The 20,230-nt window shown below is 54.7% G+C and overlaps 4 protein-coding genes across 4 annotated transcripts in view; 3 read left to right on the top strand and 1 right to left on the bottom strand.

The window, feature by feature from the left end:
• Positions 1 to 3,710: 3,710 nt before the first annotated feature.
• GUITHDRAFT_112545 (hypothetical protein) lies at positions 3,711 to 7,065 on the top strand (the record flags this gene model as incomplete). Its single annotated transcript, XM_005828257.1, has 3 exons — positions 3,711 to 6,032; positions 6,128 to 6,163; positions 6,364 to 7,065. The coding sequence occupies 3 exons, from the start codon at positions 3,711 to 3,713 to the stop codon at positions 7,063 to 7,065; spliced, it is 3,060 nt and encodes a 1,019-aa protein (XP_005828314.1).
• Positions 7,066 to 8,666: 1,601 nt separating this feature from the next.
• GUITHDRAFT_153840 (hypothetical protein) lies at positions 8,667 to 9,334 on the top strand. The gene has a single exon (XM_005828256.1). The coding sequence runs from the start codon at positions 8,849 to 8,851 to the stop codon at positions 9,266 to 9,268; it is 420 nt and encodes a 139-aa protein (XP_005828313.1). The 5' UTR covers positions 8,667 to 8,848; the 3' UTR covers positions 9,269 to 9,334.
• Positions 9,335 to 13,081: 3,747 nt separating this feature from the next.
• Positions 13,082 to 14,610, bottom strand: GUITHDRAFT_53038 (hypothetical protein; the record flags this gene model as incomplete). The annotated part of the gene is made up of 6 exons (XM_005828255.1): positions 13,082 to 13,233; positions 13,307 to 13,367; positions 13,547 to 13,747; positions 13,805 to 13,917; positions 14,155 to 14,271; positions 14,484 to 14,610. Coding segments are annotated over 6 exons (771 nt in total), but the record flags the coding sequence as incomplete, so codon positions are not given.
• A 2,525-nt stretch (positions 14,611 to 17,135) lies between these two features.
• The window catches only part of GUITHDRAFT_112542 (hypothetical protein), a gene marked incomplete at both ends in the record, with an annotated part of 6,566 nt that continues 3,471 nt past the window's right edge, over positions 17,136 to 20,230 (top strand). Inside the window, 11 exons of the mRNA XM_005828254.1 lie at positions 17,136 to 17,194; positions 17,242 to 17,467; positions 17,513 to 17,620; positions 17,719 to 17,973; positions 18,029 to 18,095; positions 18,317 to 18,422; positions 18,488 to 18,534; positions 18,730 to 18,941; positions 19,248 to 19,289; positions 19,454 to 19,552; positions 19,975 to 20,088. Of these exons, the coding sequence (XP_005828311.1) occupies positions 17,136 to 17,194; positions 17,242 to 17,467; positions 17,513 to 17,620; positions 17,719 to 17,973; positions 18,029 to 18,095; positions 18,317 to 18,422; positions 18,488 to 18,534; positions 18,730 to 18,941; positions 19,248 to 19,289; positions 19,454 to 19,552; positions 19,975 to 20,088 (1,335 nt within the window). The remainder of the gene's footprint in view (positions 17,195 to 17,241; positions 17,468 to 17,512; positions 17,621 to 17,718; positions 17,974 to 18,028; positions 18,096 to 18,316; positions 18,423 to 18,487; positions 18,535 to 18,729; positions 18,942 to 19,247; positions 19,290 to 19,453; positions 19,553 to 19,974; positions 20,089 to 20,230) is intronic.

The following is a 20,230-nucleotide window of genomic DNA, read 5'->3' as shown; positions in this document are numbered from 1 at the left end:
CCATTACTTTAAAACTTAGCTTTCCAAGACTTTGGCCGGCACACTATATACTTTCTTTAAACTCTGAAGGTTTTCTGTCATTTTTATTGTTCACCACATAATTGGACCACCCCCGGGGGCGAAGGGGGGTTCGATGACCTTTCAACCTCACAAGTCCGCCTCAGAGTGAAAAACACTTAGAACAATTTCGTTTGAGAGTCTTGCTGCATCCTTCAACTCTCATCTTCTTTCAACAAGATTATATTGCAGTGCTATGAATCTTTTTCTTTATTACATGGATGATCAACGATTTAAAAATGCATTGAGATCACTTTTCTTCCATTGTCGCATTTTTCTAACATAAGTTGTCCATTTCAATTGTCCTTGTCTCCTCGTACGTGCCTTCGACTTAGAACTCACCAATTTGAAAAAGCCTTTGTCATATGTTTTGAACCAATGTTGAGCTTCAGCCAGTGTTGGCCTTGCTACAAAACTTCTCCACCGTTCAAGTTCTGCATCACTGTTCTCTGATTCCATGATTTCCCTCCTCACGAACCTTTCAAAAATTTCGACAAGAACGGTCAAGTCGCTAAATCTCCTTCCTTCTTCTTTGGTTTCCATATGCGCTCTGCTCAATTCCTTCAAAGCAGGATGTTTCTTCACAGTGTCACCAAAATGCCATGCAATCCATGCGTTCTCCCACGTTCCAAAATGTTTGGTGACGTTGAAACCCGGTGACACGTTTGCATCTTTCCAAGTTGAAATTCCCATGTCATGTGCAGAATGTTCATCCTCACTTGCGGAGCCATCCTGCCCCGTCATCGTATCTTCATTTGCCTGTTGATGCTCAGGAGATCTTGTAAAATTATTTGTCATACCCCGCCCCATCATGTTGTCGATCTTTTTATCCATCCTATCGAAGGCCTTCATTATCTGGCGATGGCGAACATCGTCTCCCATCATCGCGGCAGCTCGCTCACTGCCACTGCCACTGCCACTGCCACTGCCACTGCCACTGCCACTGTCACTGCCACTGTCACTGTCGCCACTGTCAATTCCTTGCAACTCACTTTCCTCTTCTATATCGCTGTGAGTTTGACGGCGACGTTTGGTAGCACGAACATTTCCGTCAATCTTCCTGAGGCGTTTCTTCATTTTGCTTATTTCCTCCTTGAGTCGTCTGACCTCCTGTGCAATCATCTTGTAATGCAAGTTCTGCATGACATGAGGGGGGCAACCAGTACTTCTCATTTCGATGCCCGGGTCACCAGGCAACCCACACTTCACTCGACGCTTCAATTCATCCAGCATCCCTTCTGTTCGAACCAATGCACAGCTCCACATCAGGTGATGCTCGTCTAATCGAGTCTTCAAATAGTCCCAATGATAAACCAAGCTCGCGAGAGCATGTTCTGCTACACCTCGAAATTCCTGCCTGATGTGTGGGAAGCACGATTGAACTGCGTCGCTGACATAACTGTCTTGCTGAGGACCAAAGTGAGGTGGAAGGATAGCAAATTCTTCAGAATCGATGCGCAATCCTGCCGCTGTCCTTCCAACAAAAGCATCCCCTGCGAGCATATAACTCATTTCAAATGTCACTAACTTAGCAAAATTCTACCTGCTGCCTCGAACTTGAAGTATCGATCATAAACCCCTCCATTTGCCCACCCAGCTCTTCTTGTAAGTGCCACTACAGGTGAGCAGGGTACTTCCACTTGCACAGAAGGTGGCAGCGCCCTATACCGGAAGTAAGCTCGAGTCACTATTCACCACAAACTTGGCTTATTCACCTTCCTTACAGAATGTGTTCCTATCTCATCAGCTTTGATCCCCAGCCTTTCCATTTCTATACACACTCTCCTCCGGCACGATAACAAATCCGTTGAGCTCCTGGCTGCCTCCGACTCTTCACCGTCGCCTTGTGCTGGTACCGACATAGTTCGGTGGAAAGACATCAGAAATCTATGATACTGATTCGTACCTGTGCATATGTGAGACTGATCCCCATTGAATGAACCATTTCAAAATACCAGGAAATAGCTTGTCGTTATCACCAACCTGGTCTTGGAACCTTGGGATAAAATCCTGTTCTTTACATCCGCAGTTACCTTCCTCCAATTTTGACTGCTTGCAGGGGCATCGTTCAAACTTGCAGAATCAGATCTATCACTCCCAGCATCGGAGAGTGCTGGACTCTCTCCGATAGGAACTGCTGGAACAGCACCAGCATCTGCATTGTGTCTTTCTTCAAGCTCCTTCTCTCTTCCAGACGCGAGTGGCAGTTCGCATCCACACCAACTCCAATCTTCATAACCATTGATTTGGTTAGCGCAAAGGTGATGAAAGTATTTCGAGCAAGCCGTGCACTGGATGAGAGTACTATCTCCTAATTCTGCCGGAGGTATCTTGCATTCTGTTCCAAACAAGCAAACATGGCTCGACGATGACATGCCAGGAAGGATGCGATGCGGCTGGCGGCTTGTCAGGGTATCCCGGAGGAGGGTGGGGTCCCCCCCAGTAATATTGCTGATTATAGTAGTGTTTCTCAAAAAGGCCGGCGCCCCTGATTGAACATGTACCCACCCCAATCTTTTCGGAGAATAGCCAGGAATATTAAGGGGTGATTTTGCCGGATAAATTCATCTAATGGAACGATTAAAATTGATAGGGTACCCACCACCCCTTCAATACCCAAGGATTATCTATACATGACCCCTCACACTGACCATAATTAAGAGACTAGGTAGAATTATTCAAAACACTTTGCCGGCGCCGGCGGTTGCCCCGGCATTGCGCCGGTTAAAGTTATGGAATTAACTTTGAGTAATTTTGATTTGGAACTTGACTCGGCGCGGCTGAGGCCCGGTGGCAGTCACTCGAAGATCGGACGGGAGTCCGACTGGCCGGCAGCGGCCGGCCCGGGCCCGGAGCCTTGCGCCCGGGCCCCGGCGGCGGCGGCGGACCGTACACTGTCCGATGATCACTGGCACCGTGACCGGTCAGGGTGACCCGGGCAGCCCGGCGGGTGCCGCGCGGCGGCGGCGCGGCGCGGCCGCCGCCTGGCCGGTCCGGCCGGCCGGGCGTGACCGCCGGGGCCCGGGGGGGTAAACGTGACGCGGATGGCATCAGTGCCAGCCCGGCCAGTCAGATAGCGCCGAGCCTGTTGCTAGCTGGTTGCTAGGGTTTCTTTTCAGTGATTGTCCTCGTACTGATTTTTAACTTAAAACTTTGAGTAAAAGATAGAGTCGCAACTTCTTTACTCAAAGTTGAGCTTCTTTACTCTGCCGGTCGAAACTTTAGGCGAAGGGAGGGGTAGTGGAGGGGTAGGGAGGGGTAGTGGTCAGTGCGGAAAATATCAAGGACGAAAACTGCTTGCTTGGGGATGGAAGGAAGCTGGATATGGCAGGGGAGGAGCAGACTCGAGCAGGAGGAGGTGGAGTGACAGATTGATGCAGAAGAAGTTCCTACTGTTGCCGACCGACGGATGCTCCAATGCCCGAGAAGACTCTGATGTTGCCACGTCGGGAGTCATGCCACGGTCCGATTGGATGTGCTAGGCTGGTGGAAACTTGGGGAATAAGCTTTTGGAGGGGAACGAGGAGCTCGGGAGCGCACAGAACGGGTGAGGACTTGTCTTCTACATGTGAGAAGGAGAAACTTGCATCATGAGGTCTCTTGGGTGCATCCTCCTTGCGATATGTTGCGTCACATCGGTATGGTGTGCCAACATGTTCACCAAGGTCCCACACCCCAAACGCTGCCTCGCACGCGATTCGCCACAGCTTTCATCGTTCGGGTCTTACAACTCATCCATGAGGTTCCTCCACTACCCTGATGGCAGGCTCGTCAACATCAGCCTCCCCTATGCTTCGTGGGCTTCCGCACGCATCTTGTCAGAGATCGCTTATATCATGCTGGCAGAGGTGATGGGGTATGCGGTGGACCTGTGGGATGGAGCAGGCATCAACTCGGGTCAGCCCATCAACTACGCGTCCGGATGCCGCGACCCTGACGATGCAGCATGCAAGGGCGGGGACATCGACAACCCTTTGATCCACTGCACCATTGAGACTTGGAGTCTAGGGATGAGGAGGGTGTACGACCTCCCTGCTCAAGTCCAGCCGACCCTCGTGTCTGTGCTCAACTACGAGACCGTCAACCAGATCTTCGTGTGGAAGAGCACTGTAGACCAGGGAGCGGCCAAGGACCTTGCCCTGGACTATTACCGCTACTACAACGCCAAGTACTATGATCCCTCGGGGTACTTCGACAGTCTTGAGCAGCTGCTGGACAAGGTTCCCGTCGACTACATCGAGCGGTGCAGCGACCAGGACACGGGGACGTACAACAACTTCCGAGACACCGCCAACTATATCACTCAGACTGGCAACACGCAGGTGGACTGTGTGGATGACAAGGTGTGGCTGTCGCCGGCATGCAGGTTGCTGGGAAACGTTTCGAGGTGCATCCCCATGGTGACCCAGTACGAGGTGCACGTGCACATGCAGCTCGCCTTCTTCCTCAACTTCTCCATCGCCATCGTCAAGATGCGGGACGGCAGCCCGGAGTTCGACCAGAAGTACTATGAGGTCGTCAGGGGAGGGAACTACTTCTTCGGATGGTACACGCCCGACGACAACCTGCGGGGCCTCGGGAGCAAGGTGCCAGTCATGCTGCGGCTGCCCGACACCAACCAGCTGGAGCACAACATGAGGATCTACAAGACTGGGTTGGCCCACGTGAACCCCAGGAGCTACTGCTGGAAGAAGCTGCAGACTGTGGACAGGCACGTTAGCTTCCTGGCTACCAGGATGAATTTCTTCGATCAGGAGATGAATGACCTCATGGACGCGAGCGGAAAGACGAGAGGCTCCGGCCTCTCTGTATACGAGGCGATGTGGAACGTCGCTTGCTCCTGGGTCCTCGCCAACCCCGACCGCTGGAAGGCCTGGATCCCCGCTATCTGCCCTGCTGGGCAGGCGGCAGACGTGACCCTGGGCAAGTGCGAGCAGTGTAGCCCTGGCTTCTTCTGTGAAGGAGGAACGAACCCCGCCTTCCCTTGCCCCAAGAACTGCTTCTGCCCCGCAGGGAGCTCGATGCCGTTGCCCTGCCCCTCTCCCCTGCTCACCGACGGACAGGGCAGGTCTCAACTCCAGGAATGCAACCACTGCCCTCCGGAGATGGTGATGGTGAACGGGGGCTGCATCCGTCTGTCTGTTCTCTTGGTCTCCATCGTCATCCCGGTGCTGGCCCTCTGCCTGCTCCTCCTCAAATGTTGGAGGATAGTGCGGGTGTGGATGGCGGCGCCGGAGGAGAAGCTGCTGGAGCAAAGCGTCAGCGATCTGAGGAAGAGGCTGAGCATCGAGAGGAAGGATGGGTTCTACCTCACCAACGAGAGGCTCCTCCCCTGGGTCGACCGGCAGTCGGTCGTCATCATCCCCAAGGAGTCGCTGGAGGCGGCGGGTCGACTGGCTCTGTTCCAGGATGATGTGGACGACTACTTCCTCAGTAGCTTCTGCCTCGGCCTGACGACGTCGCGCAAGGTGCAAGAGAGGAGGGACGAGGCTCGAGAGCAGTACGAGAAGTTCTGCCACTGGCTGCTGGGGATCTGCAGGGCTCTGCTTCAGGCGTCTCCCTCCAGCTCCTTCCCTTCAGGCTGGAGCAAAAAAGGCCTTTTGCGCCGCGTGTCCCCTCATGCAGCGACCCGCAAGTGGTCAACGGTGGTATCTGCAGCAGAGGCGAAGGCGACGGACGAGCGGTATCAGCGGCATGCGTACTTCAAGAGGAAGGTGGCGATTCTCAACGTGTGGCGGGAGGATCCCAATCTGTTCGATCGCCTGCGATCCCTCGCCATGGAGCTCATGGACGAGTCGGCGCATGACTGCGAGGAGCGATGCAAGCAGCTCTACGAGGAGGAGAGTATGCAGGTGCTGCTGGGCCTGCAAGACATGCACCACGGTCAGCAACAGGATGATGAGATAGGAGGGCAGCAGCCGTATGCGAGCGAGGACGACGGCGAGCTGCGGAGCGACGTTGCAAGGGATAGGCAAGTACGATGAAGCTATTCTTCTGCCACTGACCTGTAGACTGTCCGACCAGCGACAGAGCCTGGTACCGATACTGCTCCTTCGAGTCTCATGCTCAGAAAGACATGGGGCTGTTGAGACAAGATGACGATGACGTGAGCCCTCCTGAATGCCCCTCACCTCCTTCACTCACCCCCTCTCCTTCCTTCCTCTTCCCTCCCTCCCTTCCCTCCCTCCTATCTCTCCCTCTGATCCCTTCCTGCCTCGCTCCGATCTTCCTCTTCCCTCCCTCCCTCCCTCCCTCCCTCCCTCCCTCCCTCCCTCCCTCCCTCGTCCTTTCTTCACACTTCTACAGGTCCGAGCCATCCGCATCGACGATGGGGAGCGGGTGAACGCACAGTTTCTCTTCCAGAGAATGAGAAGAAGCGGCAACCTGCACTGCCTCGACGAAGGCGTCTTCATTACCCAGCTCCGAGCTCGAGCCCAGCTGCTCAACCTCTCCTTCCATCGAGCCGTCATCGACGTTCTTTCCTTGCACTGCTCCTCCCCCTTCTCGATCTCCTCCTCCGCCACCCTGCGAGGCTCGCGGGTGATCCTGAATTGCGACTTCGAGGAGGGGGCAGGTGAAGTTCAAATCCACCTGGCCCGTCCCAAGACCTGCTCCCGCATGGCAGAGAAGCTCCGCGAGTACGCTCCTCCGAACCGCAAGTCAAGGTGGCCGCTCACTGCCAACATCCTCGACCCCGTCCGCCTCTCCGTTGTCTGCCATGGGACCAGCCAGATTGTCCAGGTAGCACGCTGGTTCATGGAGCAGGAGGGAAGGTTTGGCGTGCGGGTGAGGAGGGTGAAGAATCGGTTCAGGGAGGAGGAGGTAGAGCACGGGTATCGCGACTTGAAGCTCTACGTCTCCTACTGCAGCGAGGAGGACGTGTCGATCATCGGGGAGATCCAGGTGCAGGACGCCTTGCTCTACCGCCAGTACGTGCAGATGCATCGACTGTACAAGATCAAGCGAGCGCAGTCAATGCACTTCTACCTCCACCAGACCTCTTGGTGATGCTACGATCTTAGCTAAAATGACGGTAAGTTGAAATAAAATATATAGAGTGCCACGGTGAGTGGAATTTTCCACCCCATATAAACGTGAGAGTACCATTGCTATCAGTAAGAATATCGTATGTTAGTCACAATAAAATCTACCTCTCGGTAGGATCCCGAGTTCAAAAGCTCGAGTTGATAAAGCGGCTGGCGGAGGCGAGGCTGCGTCACGGTTGCGGGCGGCTCATCGCCGGCATGATGCCGGGCCGCGGCCCGTTCCCGGACTCGACTCTGGCCGGCGCGGTGCCAGGACTTCTTTACTGAAAGACTTACCGTACGGTAGGACTTTACTCAAAGTTAAGTTAAAAAGCAGTACGAGGACAATCACGGTACGGTCTGATAAACCGCACGGTGAGTTAGCCACCTAAGTCACTGCGGGCCCGGCGCCCGCTGGGCCGGGCGGTACGGTGGCGGCGCGGCGTTGTCCGAGACCGACTCAGCGAGTCGAGTCGAGTCGTCGGACTCCCGGACTCGGTGGCGGCCCGCCCCCAGGCTTGTCATTAAGGAAAAATGTCCATTTTAAGTTAGGGCAAGAGTCAAAATCGAAACGTTTCGAATCTGAGGGTCAGTGATCCCCTTGTACCAGGACGGGATAGAATGACCCCATCATACCTTTTGAAGTCAAAAGTACCGGTCATAGTCTGCCGCGCCATTAGGCGACATGCTGTAATCACAGACCAGATCTGTGACAAGCTGAGGTCGATGGACCGGTACATACCTAAAACGGTGAAAAGAAGGGGTAGTAATTTAACAGACGGAAGCCAAGGTGTTTCTAGAGTCTACCGGTGGTTACGTTTATCCCACCCATAAAAATCCCATCAAAACAGACTCTGATCACCCCCTTCTCCACATCCCTCCCCTTAAATCCAGGTGTAATCCTTTTTTTCAGTTTCGACCCTTTGCTGACATTTCTTTTTTTGATACATTCAGGGTGGTACTATCATCAGGGCATAAAACCACCGGTACTCAGTCGCAAATGAGGACTTCTAAAATTTAAAACAATGTAGCAAGCAAGAGATCATAAACCCGAACGTTTCAGGCCAAACGCTCCGTATCGATTTACAATTTTTCCTCTTTCCTGCCCTCTCAAATTTGAAACTAAATTATCAAAAATTCCCTGACCTTGAAATGAGTTAAAAGAGTTTTAATTTCCCTGCGTCTGGTAACGTGATTCCTTCTGCCCCCTTTCACGCCCCACCCGTGTGTAGGATACCACCCACCCATCTCGTAACTTTCAAGGCACACTACCCATACAATGATTCAAGTTTATGGTACCCCTACCACCGTTTTCTCTATGAAAGAACCCCACATCTCTCCATGTCCTTCCTACCCTACCGTCTCCTTCACCCAGAAATTTCTAGATGTTCTCGGATACCACCCCCCTCTGACATACTACCCCACCGTAAAAAGCTTTAGATGGGAAATTCCCTCCATATTACCCTACCCCTTCATTTATGTACGCGTGCGGCTGAGGTAGACCGGTGGTCATAGCCCCCCTCCGGTTCCTCTATAAAACAAGCAGAGCCAGGAGCAAAAGCAAGCAAGTGGCAGACGACCAGCGCGAGCGAGAGAGACGCGTCAACCAGAGCAAAGGAATCTCAGACTTGAGCGTTGAACCATACTTACAGGAGGACACACAGAGTGAAACAGAGTGAAGGAGAAAGCCGGAGCCGAGCACCAGTACTGGAAAAGCAGGAAAGACGGAGCAGCTAGACTCAAAAGTTTCTCAGGGCGAACCGAAAATGTCCGCAACAAAGAATGTTTTCGATGATTTCTTTGGGGCTTCTCCATGCATTTCTCCTGTCTCTTCGAAGCAGAACCTCGCGCTGTTCTTTGAGGAAGCCATCCAAGAAGAGCAGTTCCAAGGGGCTTCAGCCGATTCTAGCAAGGACTTCAGATCCTCGGACGGGAGCGAGGCTGGAGGCTTCAAGGGCGATGGCACCAACCAGGCGCTCAAGGACTCCTCTGCGCCTATGCTTCGGAGCACCAAGAACCGAGGATCGATCGGGTTGAAGGCTGTGCGCCCGGTCTCCAAGAACACCCTGGAGATGAACGCGCTCAAGAACAGGCTAGCATCCCTTGTTATGCAAGACTCCAGCGATGACGAGAACTGCGAGGAGTTCGACAAGTACATCCAAGCGAACTGGTCTCCGGAGAAGTGATTTGATTTTAACTTGTGAGAAGTAGATGTAAACTAAGCTAAATAATGAATGATTGTTTGTACTGCATTTTTGTTTTTCCTCACATTCCCTGACATCTTCCCTCTCCCGTACATTTCATTATTCTTCAGAGTGCTGCTTCAATCTGAAGTCACCGACTCTGGCTCGTCCTCGAACGGCAGCTGTGGGAGAGGCAAGTTATGCTCGAAGTCCCAGTGATCTTTCAAGCTTGCGAGGAATTGTCAGCGATGGGAGGGTAGTTGAAAAGCTTACGAATCATCAGAATCTTCTTCATCTTCACTCTCCTCCTCGGCTTCTGTGCGCTTCTGCTCTGTGTCCCTCCTGACCGTCACAGCCTCCTCGTCAGGAGAGGAACACATCAGATGCGTGGTGTCACCTGGATGTCTTGTTGTCCTTTGGGAACATGGGGTGGGGCTGAACCTTGTTGTGAGTGCGAGAAAGAGCCTTTGCGCTATTTACCATGTTCTTGACGTGAATCTTGTCCGCCATCTCTTCTGGCAGGCAGCACAAGAACTCCTGAAGGAGAGCGAGTGAGCTAGAGGGGAGCAGGAAGCGAGCTGGGGGCTCTGACCTTCACGATGTCTTCAAAGTCGCTCAGCTTGATCTTGTCCGGATCCAGGTCCGGAGGAAGATGGAAGTCTACTCCGCACTCTTCTTCCGCCCTGCGTGATCGGGTAAGGAGCGAACACCTTCAGAGCTCCTCCTTGCCTCTGCGCAAGGGCCTCGTCGCCCAAGATCAACCTGCACAACCTGCCAACAAAGGCCCAGCTATCCTTGCAGCTAGGGTCGACGTAGAGGAGCTCCCAGAGGCTGAGCAAGTCGATCAGCACAGGGGGCACGGCAAGACGACCAACAAGACCGAGAGGAGATGGATCGCTTGTACTCCTCCTTGCCCATCGTGAGCATGCAGTACCGGTAGCTACAGGCAGTCAGCCGTGGGTGGGTTGGCAGGGGAGTCGAGGACGGACTTGACCACGAAGTTGAGCACTTCAGCCCTGGCCTCCAGCACCAGACGAGCGCGAAGGTCGAGGGAGGATCCGAGGTACCTGCGACCAGTGTGACTCATTCGGTCCCCATGCTGCTGGGTGATAGGACCGGACGGGGATGGGAAGGGAGTACTTGTTGACGTCATCCTGGTCGATGAACTCAAGGCCTGCGCACTGAGTTCACGTGCGAGCAGAGAGACTCTTGTCCTCCCAACCTTGCTCTATGTATGCTACTCTCTTCCCGTTCCTGAACACTTGCACATCGACCCACCCCTGGGTTGAGGTGAGAAGGGAGCGAGGGAGGGGTCCTGCTTGCCTCTTGGTGGGCTTCCGTCCTCCACACTAGGGTCTTGGAGGTAGCAAAACAAAGTCTCTGGAGGAGGATGAGGAGAGAGGCTGGGAGGACGCAGGGGGGGGGACCTGGAAGGTTTGCGGTCGGCCGGAGGAGGAGGCGATCTGGGCAGGAAACGAACAGTAAAGAGGAAGCGAGCAAACGGTGGACTTGCCTCTTCGATGGAGCCCAGGAGAACATGCCAGACGCTCTCATTGTCGAAGTTGTACCCGTGAAGCTGCACCAGTGACCCTCCTTCGAAGTGAGCATGGCAGGGCTCGATGCAGTCGACCCAGACGTCCTGCGAGCGGGATACCCCGTCCCCCATTACGCCCATCCTCCTCAACCACTTGAGGCTGAGGATGGTGAAGTTGAAGGGCCCCGGCTCGTCGAAGTGCGGCCGGTCGAGCTCCCTCTCGTACCTCATCTCGGTGATGTACTTGAAGTCTTCGTTGTCGGGAAGGAGGAGCCTGCCGTTCAAGAACACCTTCGCGCCCTCGTCCTGTATCACCCGCCTCACTCTCCTTATGAACCACTCGCACGAGGATCCTGCAGGGACATACATCTACACGCAATCGTTCAGCATCATGTTTGCCTCGAGCAGTTTCACCGTCGTCGTGCCCAGCGGGTTCCCGCTGCTCTCAGACAGTCAATGGGCCGAGCAGGAGGGAGGAGGAGGGGGGGGGGAGGAAGGAAGAAGCAGGGGAGCGAGGGAGGAAGTGGAGAGCGGTTGCGTACCTAATGGATTTGCGGAGGATGGGGTCTGTGGGTTTGTACTTGGGCAAGTTGATCTTCAACTTGTCGCCTTCAATGCTTCCTTGCAGTCAGTGCGCAGCCGTCGAGATCTTTCGTCCTCACCGAAGACAAAAATGCTTTGAAGCCTTTTCCTGCTCTTCCAGCTTCTTGGCCTCCTCCTCCTCCTCCTGGATCTTGAGCTCCTCCTTTGACTGATCCACCCGCTTCAACTTTGCCTCGCACGCTCTTCCCGGCTCATCCTCAGCATCCTGGAACATCCTGAATTGCTCCCACTCCCCCCACTTCTCAACGCTCCTATCCTCCCATATGGCCAGCTTCCTCCATGCATCTCTCTCCTCCCTTGCCCACTGCCTCGCCTCCTCGAACTTCCCTTCTCCGAGGTCCATCTCGAAGTCTTCCGCCGCGTTGTTTGCCGCTCGCCTCCAGTAGTCCCGGCACAACTTGAGGATCAGGCCGCGGATTTCGTCTTGCAGCTCCTTGTACTCCTTGGACCCTCCTGTCAACGTCGATTGCTGCCGCCGGTCGCACGCGGCCCTCGCCGCATCGAGGAACTCCTGTACCATCTCAGGAGGAGGAGCAGAGGTGCCGTAGCCCAGTCGATATTGTTGGGGAAATTTCATGCGAGCTCTCTCCGCCTCCTCCTTCGTGATGTTCTTCCATTTGAAAGCTGGGATTCTTGTTAGAGGGTAACTTTGCCTCTCTCAGCCGCCTCCTTTCCATTCTCTCCTCCTCCATCTCGTTCTCGCTCCTTTTCCTCTATCCTTCTCATCTACATCTTCACTTCACTTCCTCTTGCCTCCTGCTGCCTCACTTCAAAGCTTGGCAGAAGCTACTTACTTGTGTAGGTGATGTTGGGTTCGGTTGAGTCTTCCTCTTCGACAATGTCAAGATTTGGAAGAATTTCAATCTGCGGATGCGTCAGGTGTAAAGTCAACAACAAAACTCTTGCTGCTACTGCTCCTCCTCCTCCTCCTCTCCCTGCCCCTGCGCCTACGCAGCCCCTTTTCTCTACTCAGCCTCTGCTCCTGCCCCTGCCCGTCTCCATCTCTTCTCGCTCACCCGCCAGTCTCCCGCAGTTTTCTCGGGCCCCCATCGGATGGTCTCGAAGCAGTCGATATGATCTGCAGGTCTGAGCTCGCCCGGCTCGAAGTCGAACTTTGGGAATCTGGGGCACAGTGACGGGGGGGAAGGAAGCAAGAATACGCCTGAGCAGAGAGGGGACAGGAGGAGCTAGAGGGAAGATGAGGTAGAGTACCCAGAGGCAAGCACAAGAAGGAGAGGTGACGCAAGGGCAAGGCAAAGAAGCATCAGGAGGAGAGGAATACGCAATTGGGGGCGGGAGGGGACGGGGAGGTGGGAAGGGCAGCAGGAGCGTTTACCCCACCGTTTCTTGAGCTCGGAGGCGTTGATCCAGTTGTCCGGAAAGGAGTCATACATGTCCAGTAAAGTCTCCTCCAACCGCATCGCCTCGTCCCAGTCATACTCCTCGGGACCTCTCCCCGCCTTGTCTCCCAGGGCCGACAGGAGCTCTGCCGGTACCAGCGCGACGCAATGGCTGCTGCCGGCGTCTGCCCGTACCACCAACCGGCTGGGGGGAGGAATTTCCTCTGGGGGATGGAAAATGTCCAGCACGGGCTGAGGACGAGATGAGCCTGGTATCTTGATGCTGTTGGTTGCGGTGAGAGGCTGGAAGTCGGTGACTTGTCCTTTCGGGATGGAGGGGATCTTGAGGGGAAACCTCGGCTGCTCTGACCTGCTCCCGTTCCCCAGTTGACCGTCGTAGTTGGCTCCCCACGAGAACACCCTCCCATCCTCCAGCACCGCCAAGGAGGAAGCGAAACCCGCGGCCACCTGCACAACGCGGGCCGGAAGCCCTTGGACGAGGACCGGGCGAGGGCTGAAAGTGACTCCGTTGCAGTGCATCCAGATGTCCTGCCTCTAAATCACAAGGAGAAAGGGACGAAGAGGACAGGACCTCGTGCTCGTCGTCCACACCCAGCTGCCCCGCCTGAGGATGTGAAGGAGAGATCAGGGTTAGGATGGAGGAGAGGGAGGAAGGAGAGATCAGGGTTAGGATGGAGGAGAGGGAGGAAGGAGGGATGGAGAGCGAGTCGGAGAGCAGCAGCTGGAGGAGAGGGGGAAGGCAGGGGAGAGTAGACAGGCTCAACAGAATTCAGCATGTTTCACCTCGTTGGATCCCCACGCCATCACTCTCCCATCCTTGAGAAGCGCCAGGGAGTGCTGGTACCCAGCACACACATCCACCACCTCCTCCCTCACCAGACTCTCTGTGGGGATAAGGGCGTCGTGCCACTCTCCCATCCCCAGCAGGGCCGTGAACTTGCCGTTTCCAAGCTGCCCATGGTCGTTGCTTCCCCAGGACATGACCTGTCCCTCAATCGTCAATCCCCGTCCCCTGATCGAGGTCAGCTGGGGTCTTCGTACCGTCCCATCCTGCAGCAGAGCGAGAGAGTGCGACCCTCCAGCTGCTACCGAGATCACCTTGGAGGTCCAAGAACAAGTTATGAGCCAGGAAGGAGGTAGTGAAGTCGTCCTCTCTATCTCCTCTCACCCATCACTACCTCCCTCCTCCACCCGCCGTGCTCTTCCTCCAAGTCCACCCCCACTCCCCCGCGTCCTCCTTATCCTCTTGGCTCCTCTACTCCACTCCTCCTCTACCGGCGCTCGGAGATTCCGAGGGAATCGGACTCGCATCGGCAGACTCTCGAAGATGTAGGGGCGCCACTTCACTCCCGTCGGATTTTCCTCGTCCTGCTCCACCATCCCTTCCGGACGAGTGAAGTTCTTTCCGATCCCCAGCTGCCCGAAGACGTTCTGGCCCCATGCGAAGACTCGCCCGTCTGCCATGAGTGCGAGGGAGTGTCGGTTACCTGCTGCAACCTGCATGACTCCTTCTGAGAGCAGCTTCGGGATCACGGGGACAGGTATCTGTGAACAGACGTCACATTGACCATTTCACCGCCATGTCGCTCAGTTCTCGAACCTCGTCGCTGGGCGCATATCTTATCGTGAAGGCGTCCTCGACACTGAGCTCTGCCTCAACAGCTCCTCCTTGACGTCCTCTTCCTCCCTTGACATTCTCGCCAAAGATCGTTTGTCCCACCTGGGCCGAAGGTCGTCACACTCAGCCGAGAAAGCATCTCGCTCGCCTGTCCTGACGTGTTGGCTCCCCACGCGTAGACACACCCATCACAAGAGAGTGCGAGAGAGTGAGCTCCTCCGCCTGCCACCATCACGATGGAGGAATCCAGTCCCACAACCTGCCACCACCACCTCAGTCTACTCAGTCAACTTCGTAGGTGGGGAAGCTCGTCTCCATACTTCACGAGGCACAGCGCTGTAGTTGAAAGTTGCGTCCCCCAGCTGCCCTTGCAAGTTGCTCCCCCTACCATCAACAGCGTCATCAAGAGATGCTTCATCCCCATCGTGCTAGGACGTACCAGGACACTACACTGCCGTCCTTCTTCAACGCCAACGAGTGAAAGTCTCCTGCAGAAACCTGCGGGTCCGAGTTGAGCTCACAGCGGTTGAAGACAGGGAGGGCAAGGTATCGCATCACCTGCAGCACACTCCCATTGACCAGCGTGCACCTCGGCCTGTAGCTGTCCCGATGGGTCCCATCCCCCATCCTCCCTTCGATCCCTATCCCCCAGGCCATGACCCGAAGGTCGGACTTCTTCCAGTACTCCAACGCCTCTTTGAATCCTGACGATTCCTCTTCCTCATGCTCTGACAGCTCCTGCGCATCTTTGCCATCATTCAGCTCGTCTATGTGCCCGAAGTATCGTCTGCCGGGCTGACCCGACCCTCCTCTTAGCCGTTGCGCTCTCAAAGACAACAATCCATGGGCAGCTACTGGAGCGTGCAACCATGCAGGATGGTCAGATTGAACGTCAAAGCAATCGATGTTGCTGAGGACGATCACAAAGAAGGGAAACAGACTCCATGTAGAGTTGCACCTGGTAATCGTGTCAAAGCATAACACATTGAGATGCGGGGTACTGGACGGCGGTACCTCAGCAACCCTGTCGTGCACAAGAGATGAAACCGTTTCATCTCAGCTCTGCCTCTGGATCCTCACGACTTCCTTGATCATTCCGCGTGTCTCGGTCGCTAGACATGTGGTTTGTGCTGTGGTCTTGTGGGAATTTCTTCGTCTTACGAAGAGTTTGCATCCGAAACTTTCTTCTTACTTACTTACTTCCCTCCTCCTCCCTCCTCCCTCCTCTCTTCTTCTTCCTCGCCCTCTCCTCCGCCTTGCGGCATCTGATACGGACATGCGCCCAGTGGAAACTTCGTAGCTAGCAACTCCTAACCTTCACAGCTAACCAATCCCGGCGCGCCGGCCCGGTGCAGCTGAGCCTGCGGCCGGGCAGTGCCCACTGTGCCCACTGATGCCAGTGACTTTGTCACGCCGGTACGGCGAGCAGAGGCCGGGCCTGATGAGTCACTGTTCGACACGATCACGCTCGGTGCCCCGGCCAGTCTGGTCTGTCCGGCGCCCGGCGGGCCGCCAGGCCGCCGGAGTCGTCACTGTGACGCGCAAACTGAGTACGAGCCTGAGCCTCCGAGTCCCCGGGCCCTGAGCCGCTCGGAGCACTCAGCAGCCACACTGATTTTTAACTTAACTTTGAGTAAACAAAAGATACAGCAGCCAGTACTGAACTTGCCGGGGGGGGGCCACCGTACCAACCGATGGACCCCCCTCCGTTCAACTGTTCGGTTCATGTTCGACCACCCCCAATTTCCACATGTTTTCACTCCACTTTTGCCCAAGGGGTCACTACCTGTTAACTTCCCAGAGAGTAAATTGTTGACTGAGGATCCGACAGGACCCCCTGATTTGCCCCTGATGACACCGGTACTAGTGACATCTTGCCGGGGTTGGTCGTACAGGGTATACACGTAAAGTGAGAAGATAACTTTTTGAGAATGGGGGGTGGGGTACTGTTTGACGGAGGAGGTAGGGTGGGGTAGTCACAGGGTGTGTTCAAAGTAGGGGTTATGAGATAGAGAATTGGAGGGTGGGGTAGGTTCTGAGTAGGGAGATGGTGTCACAGAACGGGGAGGTGGAAGGTCTAGGGGGTGGGGTGGTATCAAGTATCGTTCGATGAGTGTGCATGAAATGCACTTTACAAGGAGGGCATCGATTGACGCGGCACCACCGCATGTCGCGCAGAATCCTCCCTCATGATAGTCCTCTGTTCCCTCACCTTCTGCTCATCAGGTTTCTGTCTCCAGAGTTGTTCATGGGCAGGATGAATGTGAAGTTCCAGTCAATTCACGGACTCCGTGACGCTTTTTGTCAGCATGTTGGAGTTGTCTGATTTGAGATGAAGCGCCATTGCACCTCGATCGATTTTCCTTTATTTCAACTTTAGATGTTTTTCCTCTCCCTCGATCCCCTGCTGTGCTTACTGCTGTATGGCCAATGATATCACACGTATGAGTTGATCATAGATGGAGTAATAGAATACAATGACGAGAAAGAGTCTTCGAACATATCGATATTCATGGGCGCTAGAACCGCAAGATATAGATTAATTTTCTCTTCTCGCATTGTGCATTCATTGATGGTTGTTTCGTCTTACAGTGTTGCCAAGTGCGGGCAGATCGGCAGTGTCCATGAAGAAACTGAACTAAAGCGAGAACAGAGTGCTGCGTGAAATCAACTGGGAGGAGAATGGCTGCTGCGTATATAGGGACGAGGAGAGGCCGGCGTCGTGCGAAGGAGGCTGAGGTGTACGATGTCGAGATGTTTCCCAGCGACGAGGACGTGATCATGGTCGGGGAGTTACAGCGGCAGGTTATGAGGTACGCCGAGTTGACGTGCAACTTGCGCCATGCTGAAAGTCCCGCAGCTCCCTCGGCGACACCTGGCAGTCGAGGAAGGTTGTTCTGTCCAGCAGCAAGTTGATGATTGGGAGGCCCGGGAGTGCCAACGTCATCGACTACATTCCCCTGGATGAAATCCTCGATGTCGTGCAAAGCAAGCAGCCCGCGGACGAGATCAAGGTGGAGAGTCTGAAGCAAAACCCGTCCACACGAGGCAGCCTAAGGCGAGCCTCTACGTTCAAGATGGAGGACGTGAGCTTGTCCCGTTGCAAGCTCCCAGCCTGACGAGGACGGCAGGAGGACGGTGAAAGTGGAATCTTCGTGATTATTACGGCCCCTGGAGGACACAACTCAGGGAGGTCGACGGTGTTTCTTGCGAGCAGCCTTGAGGAGAGCATGAGATGGGTGAGCAAATTTGACACCTCCCTCCCCTTCTCTTGTTCCCTCTCTCCCTCCGTTTGTCCTCGTCCTCCGCTCTTCTCGCTCTGCTCACAGCCTGGCAGATCACTGCGATCCAGCAAGGGACCAAGACGTATGTGAGGATGAAGACGAGGCAGTCGGAGACAAGATTTCAGCGGGTGCAGCGGAAGACCAAGGAAGTCTTCTCGAGCCTTCCTCTCCAGATCTTCTTCTCCCTCGTCATCCTAGCCTCCTTCATCACAGCAATCATATCAGCTGAAACTAAGGTCGACCCCAACTCGCCGACCGGGAAGTTTTTCAACGGCCTGGAGACCACGTATCTTGTCATCTTCACTGTGGTGAGCTGGAGCTGGGAGGGAGCTGGGGCGTTGGTGGTTGACTGGGAGAGTGCAGGAGCTGTGTATGAACCTGTTGAGCAACTGGTTTTGGCCGTTTGTCAAGGACGGTTGGAACGATCTAGGTGAGATGAGATGAGATGAGATGGGATGAGATGGGATGAGATGAGATGAGATGAGATGAGATGAGATGAGATGAGATGAGATGAGATGAGATGAGATGAGATGAGATGAGATGAGGCAGCTGGAATCTTTGGAGAGTTCAGAGGGGTGACTCACGATAAGAGATGGTGATGAGGATGAGGATGAGGATGAGGATGAGGATGAGATATTCAATGTTTGGCAGACTTCGTCGTTGTGGTCATCACACTCTTGTCGGAGGTCGTACAAAGTCTCCCAGCCATCAACTCGCTGCGATTGATCCGAATCTTCAAGATGATTCGAATCTTCAGGTTTTCTTCTCTCCTTCTCCTTCACCCTCGCAGCCATGGGTCAACTCTCCTGACAAGTCCGCTAGGATGCTCAATTCCTTCCGCGTCCTCATCAATGCCTTGTCGCGTTCAGGTCAATACCTGCTCCTGCGCAACACATAAATTCTCCCTCCCCTTTTCCTCTCCCATCCTCCTCCCTCTCGCCTCTCCTTTCCCTCATTCTTCCCTCCTCCCTTACTCCTACCTCCTCCCTCCTCCTTCCTCGTTCTCCTCACTCCTCCCTCCCTGCCTCCTGCTCCTGCTCCTCTTTCTCACCTTCTTTCTACAGTCATCCCCGTCATCAACGCCTTCTGCATCCTTCTGCTCGTTGCCGCCATCTTCGCCATCATGGCGACGGACTTCTTCGGGGACTTGAACGAGGAGTTCTTCGGCTCCTTCTTCAAGTCTCTCTTCACCCTCTTTCAAATGGCCACGGGAGACTCCTGGGCCTCTGCCGTCACCCGTTCCCTCTACACCGAAAATCATAGAAGAAATGCCTGGGTGGGACTCCCTCCCTCCCTCCCTCCCTCCATCCCTCCCTCCCTCCCTCCCCCCCTCCCTCCCTCCCCCCCTCCCTCCCTCCCTCCCTCCCTCCCTCCCTCTTCCTTCCTCCCTCCATTCCTCCGATCTTCTCCTATTTTATTTGCTTCCCCTCCTTTCCCTCTTCCCCCCTACTTTCTCTTGCATCCTTCTCCCTTCTCTGTTTCTCCCTCCCCGTCTCTTTCTCTTTTTCCATCTGCCATTCTCCTCCTCTTCTCTCCGCCTCGCAGCTCTTTTGCTTTCTCTTCGTATGATGAGACATGGCAGGTTGGCATCTTCTTCGTTTGCTACATGCTCATAGTCAATGTGGTGAGTCATGGGCATCGAGGGGGTGAGGGTTGAGGAGGAGGACGAGGAGGACGAGGAGGACGAGGACGAGGACGAGGACGAGGAGGAGGATGAGGACGAGGACGAGGACGAGGAGGAGGAGGAGTTGAATAAGTTTGCATGATCGGGTTCTCAATCTCTTTTAGGTGCTGATGAATATTGTCGTGGCGGTGCTTTTGGATGAGTTCATATCGACGGTCGAGCGAGAGAAGAACAAGAAGAGGGAGGAAGAAGAGAGAAAGAATGTGAGCGACAGCTTCTCCTTCTTGTTGATCTCCTTCCCCTTCTCCCTCTCCTCCTCCTCCACTTGCTTCTTCTTCCCCTCCACCTTCACCTTCTCCTCCTTCCTGTTCCCCTCCTACTTCTTCTCCCTTCTCCCCCTCCTTCTCCTTCTCCTGCTCGATCTCACTCGTCTTCCTGTTGTCCATCAGCCTTCTCTTTTTATTGTCTTCGTTCCTCCATTGCTTGCTTGCTTTGTTTCCATCCTAAGCTCTATCACCTCAAAACCTTCTTCTTCCTCCTCCTCCTCCTGCTCCCCCTCCTGCTCCTGCTCCCCTCCTCCTGCCCCTCCTTCTGCGCCTCCTCCTCTCCTTCCCCTGCTCCTGCTCCTGCTCCTGCTCTTCTTCCTCCTCCTCCTCCTCCTCAAGATGGTTTGACTCGCATACAGCTCGGCATGATCACAATGGCGCAATCTGAGGGGCCGCTCGACCCGCTAGTAAGAAGTCTCATGGACTTCTCGACCATCGAAGAACTTTCAGTGAACATCTTCCACCTCTATCAGGTGAAAAAACTTCTTCTTGCCCCCTACCTCCTCCCTCCACCCTCAACGAACGTCCCATCCCCCTTGGCCTTCACAGATCGTTTCTCTGCTTGTCTCTCACATCCTCCCTCATGCACTAACCCAGCATGCGGCTACTTTGCTG

The sequence above is a fragment of the Guillardia theta genome (genome assembly GCF_000315625.1).
Source record: "Guillardia theta CCMP2712 unplaced genomic scaffold GUITHscaffold_60, whole genome shotgun sequence".
Taxonomy (NCBI): Eukaryota; class Cryptophyceae; order Pyrenomonadales; family Geminigeraceae; genus Guillardia; species Guillardia theta.
This window is presented reverse-complemented; position numbering and strand designations above follow the sequence as displayed.

Excerpts from the sequence above, each read along its gene's own strand:
- GUITHDRAFT_153840 (XM_005828256.1), top strand. The coding sequence starts at position 8,849 with ATGTCCGCAACAAAGAATGTTTTCGATGATTTCTTTGGGGCTTCTCCA.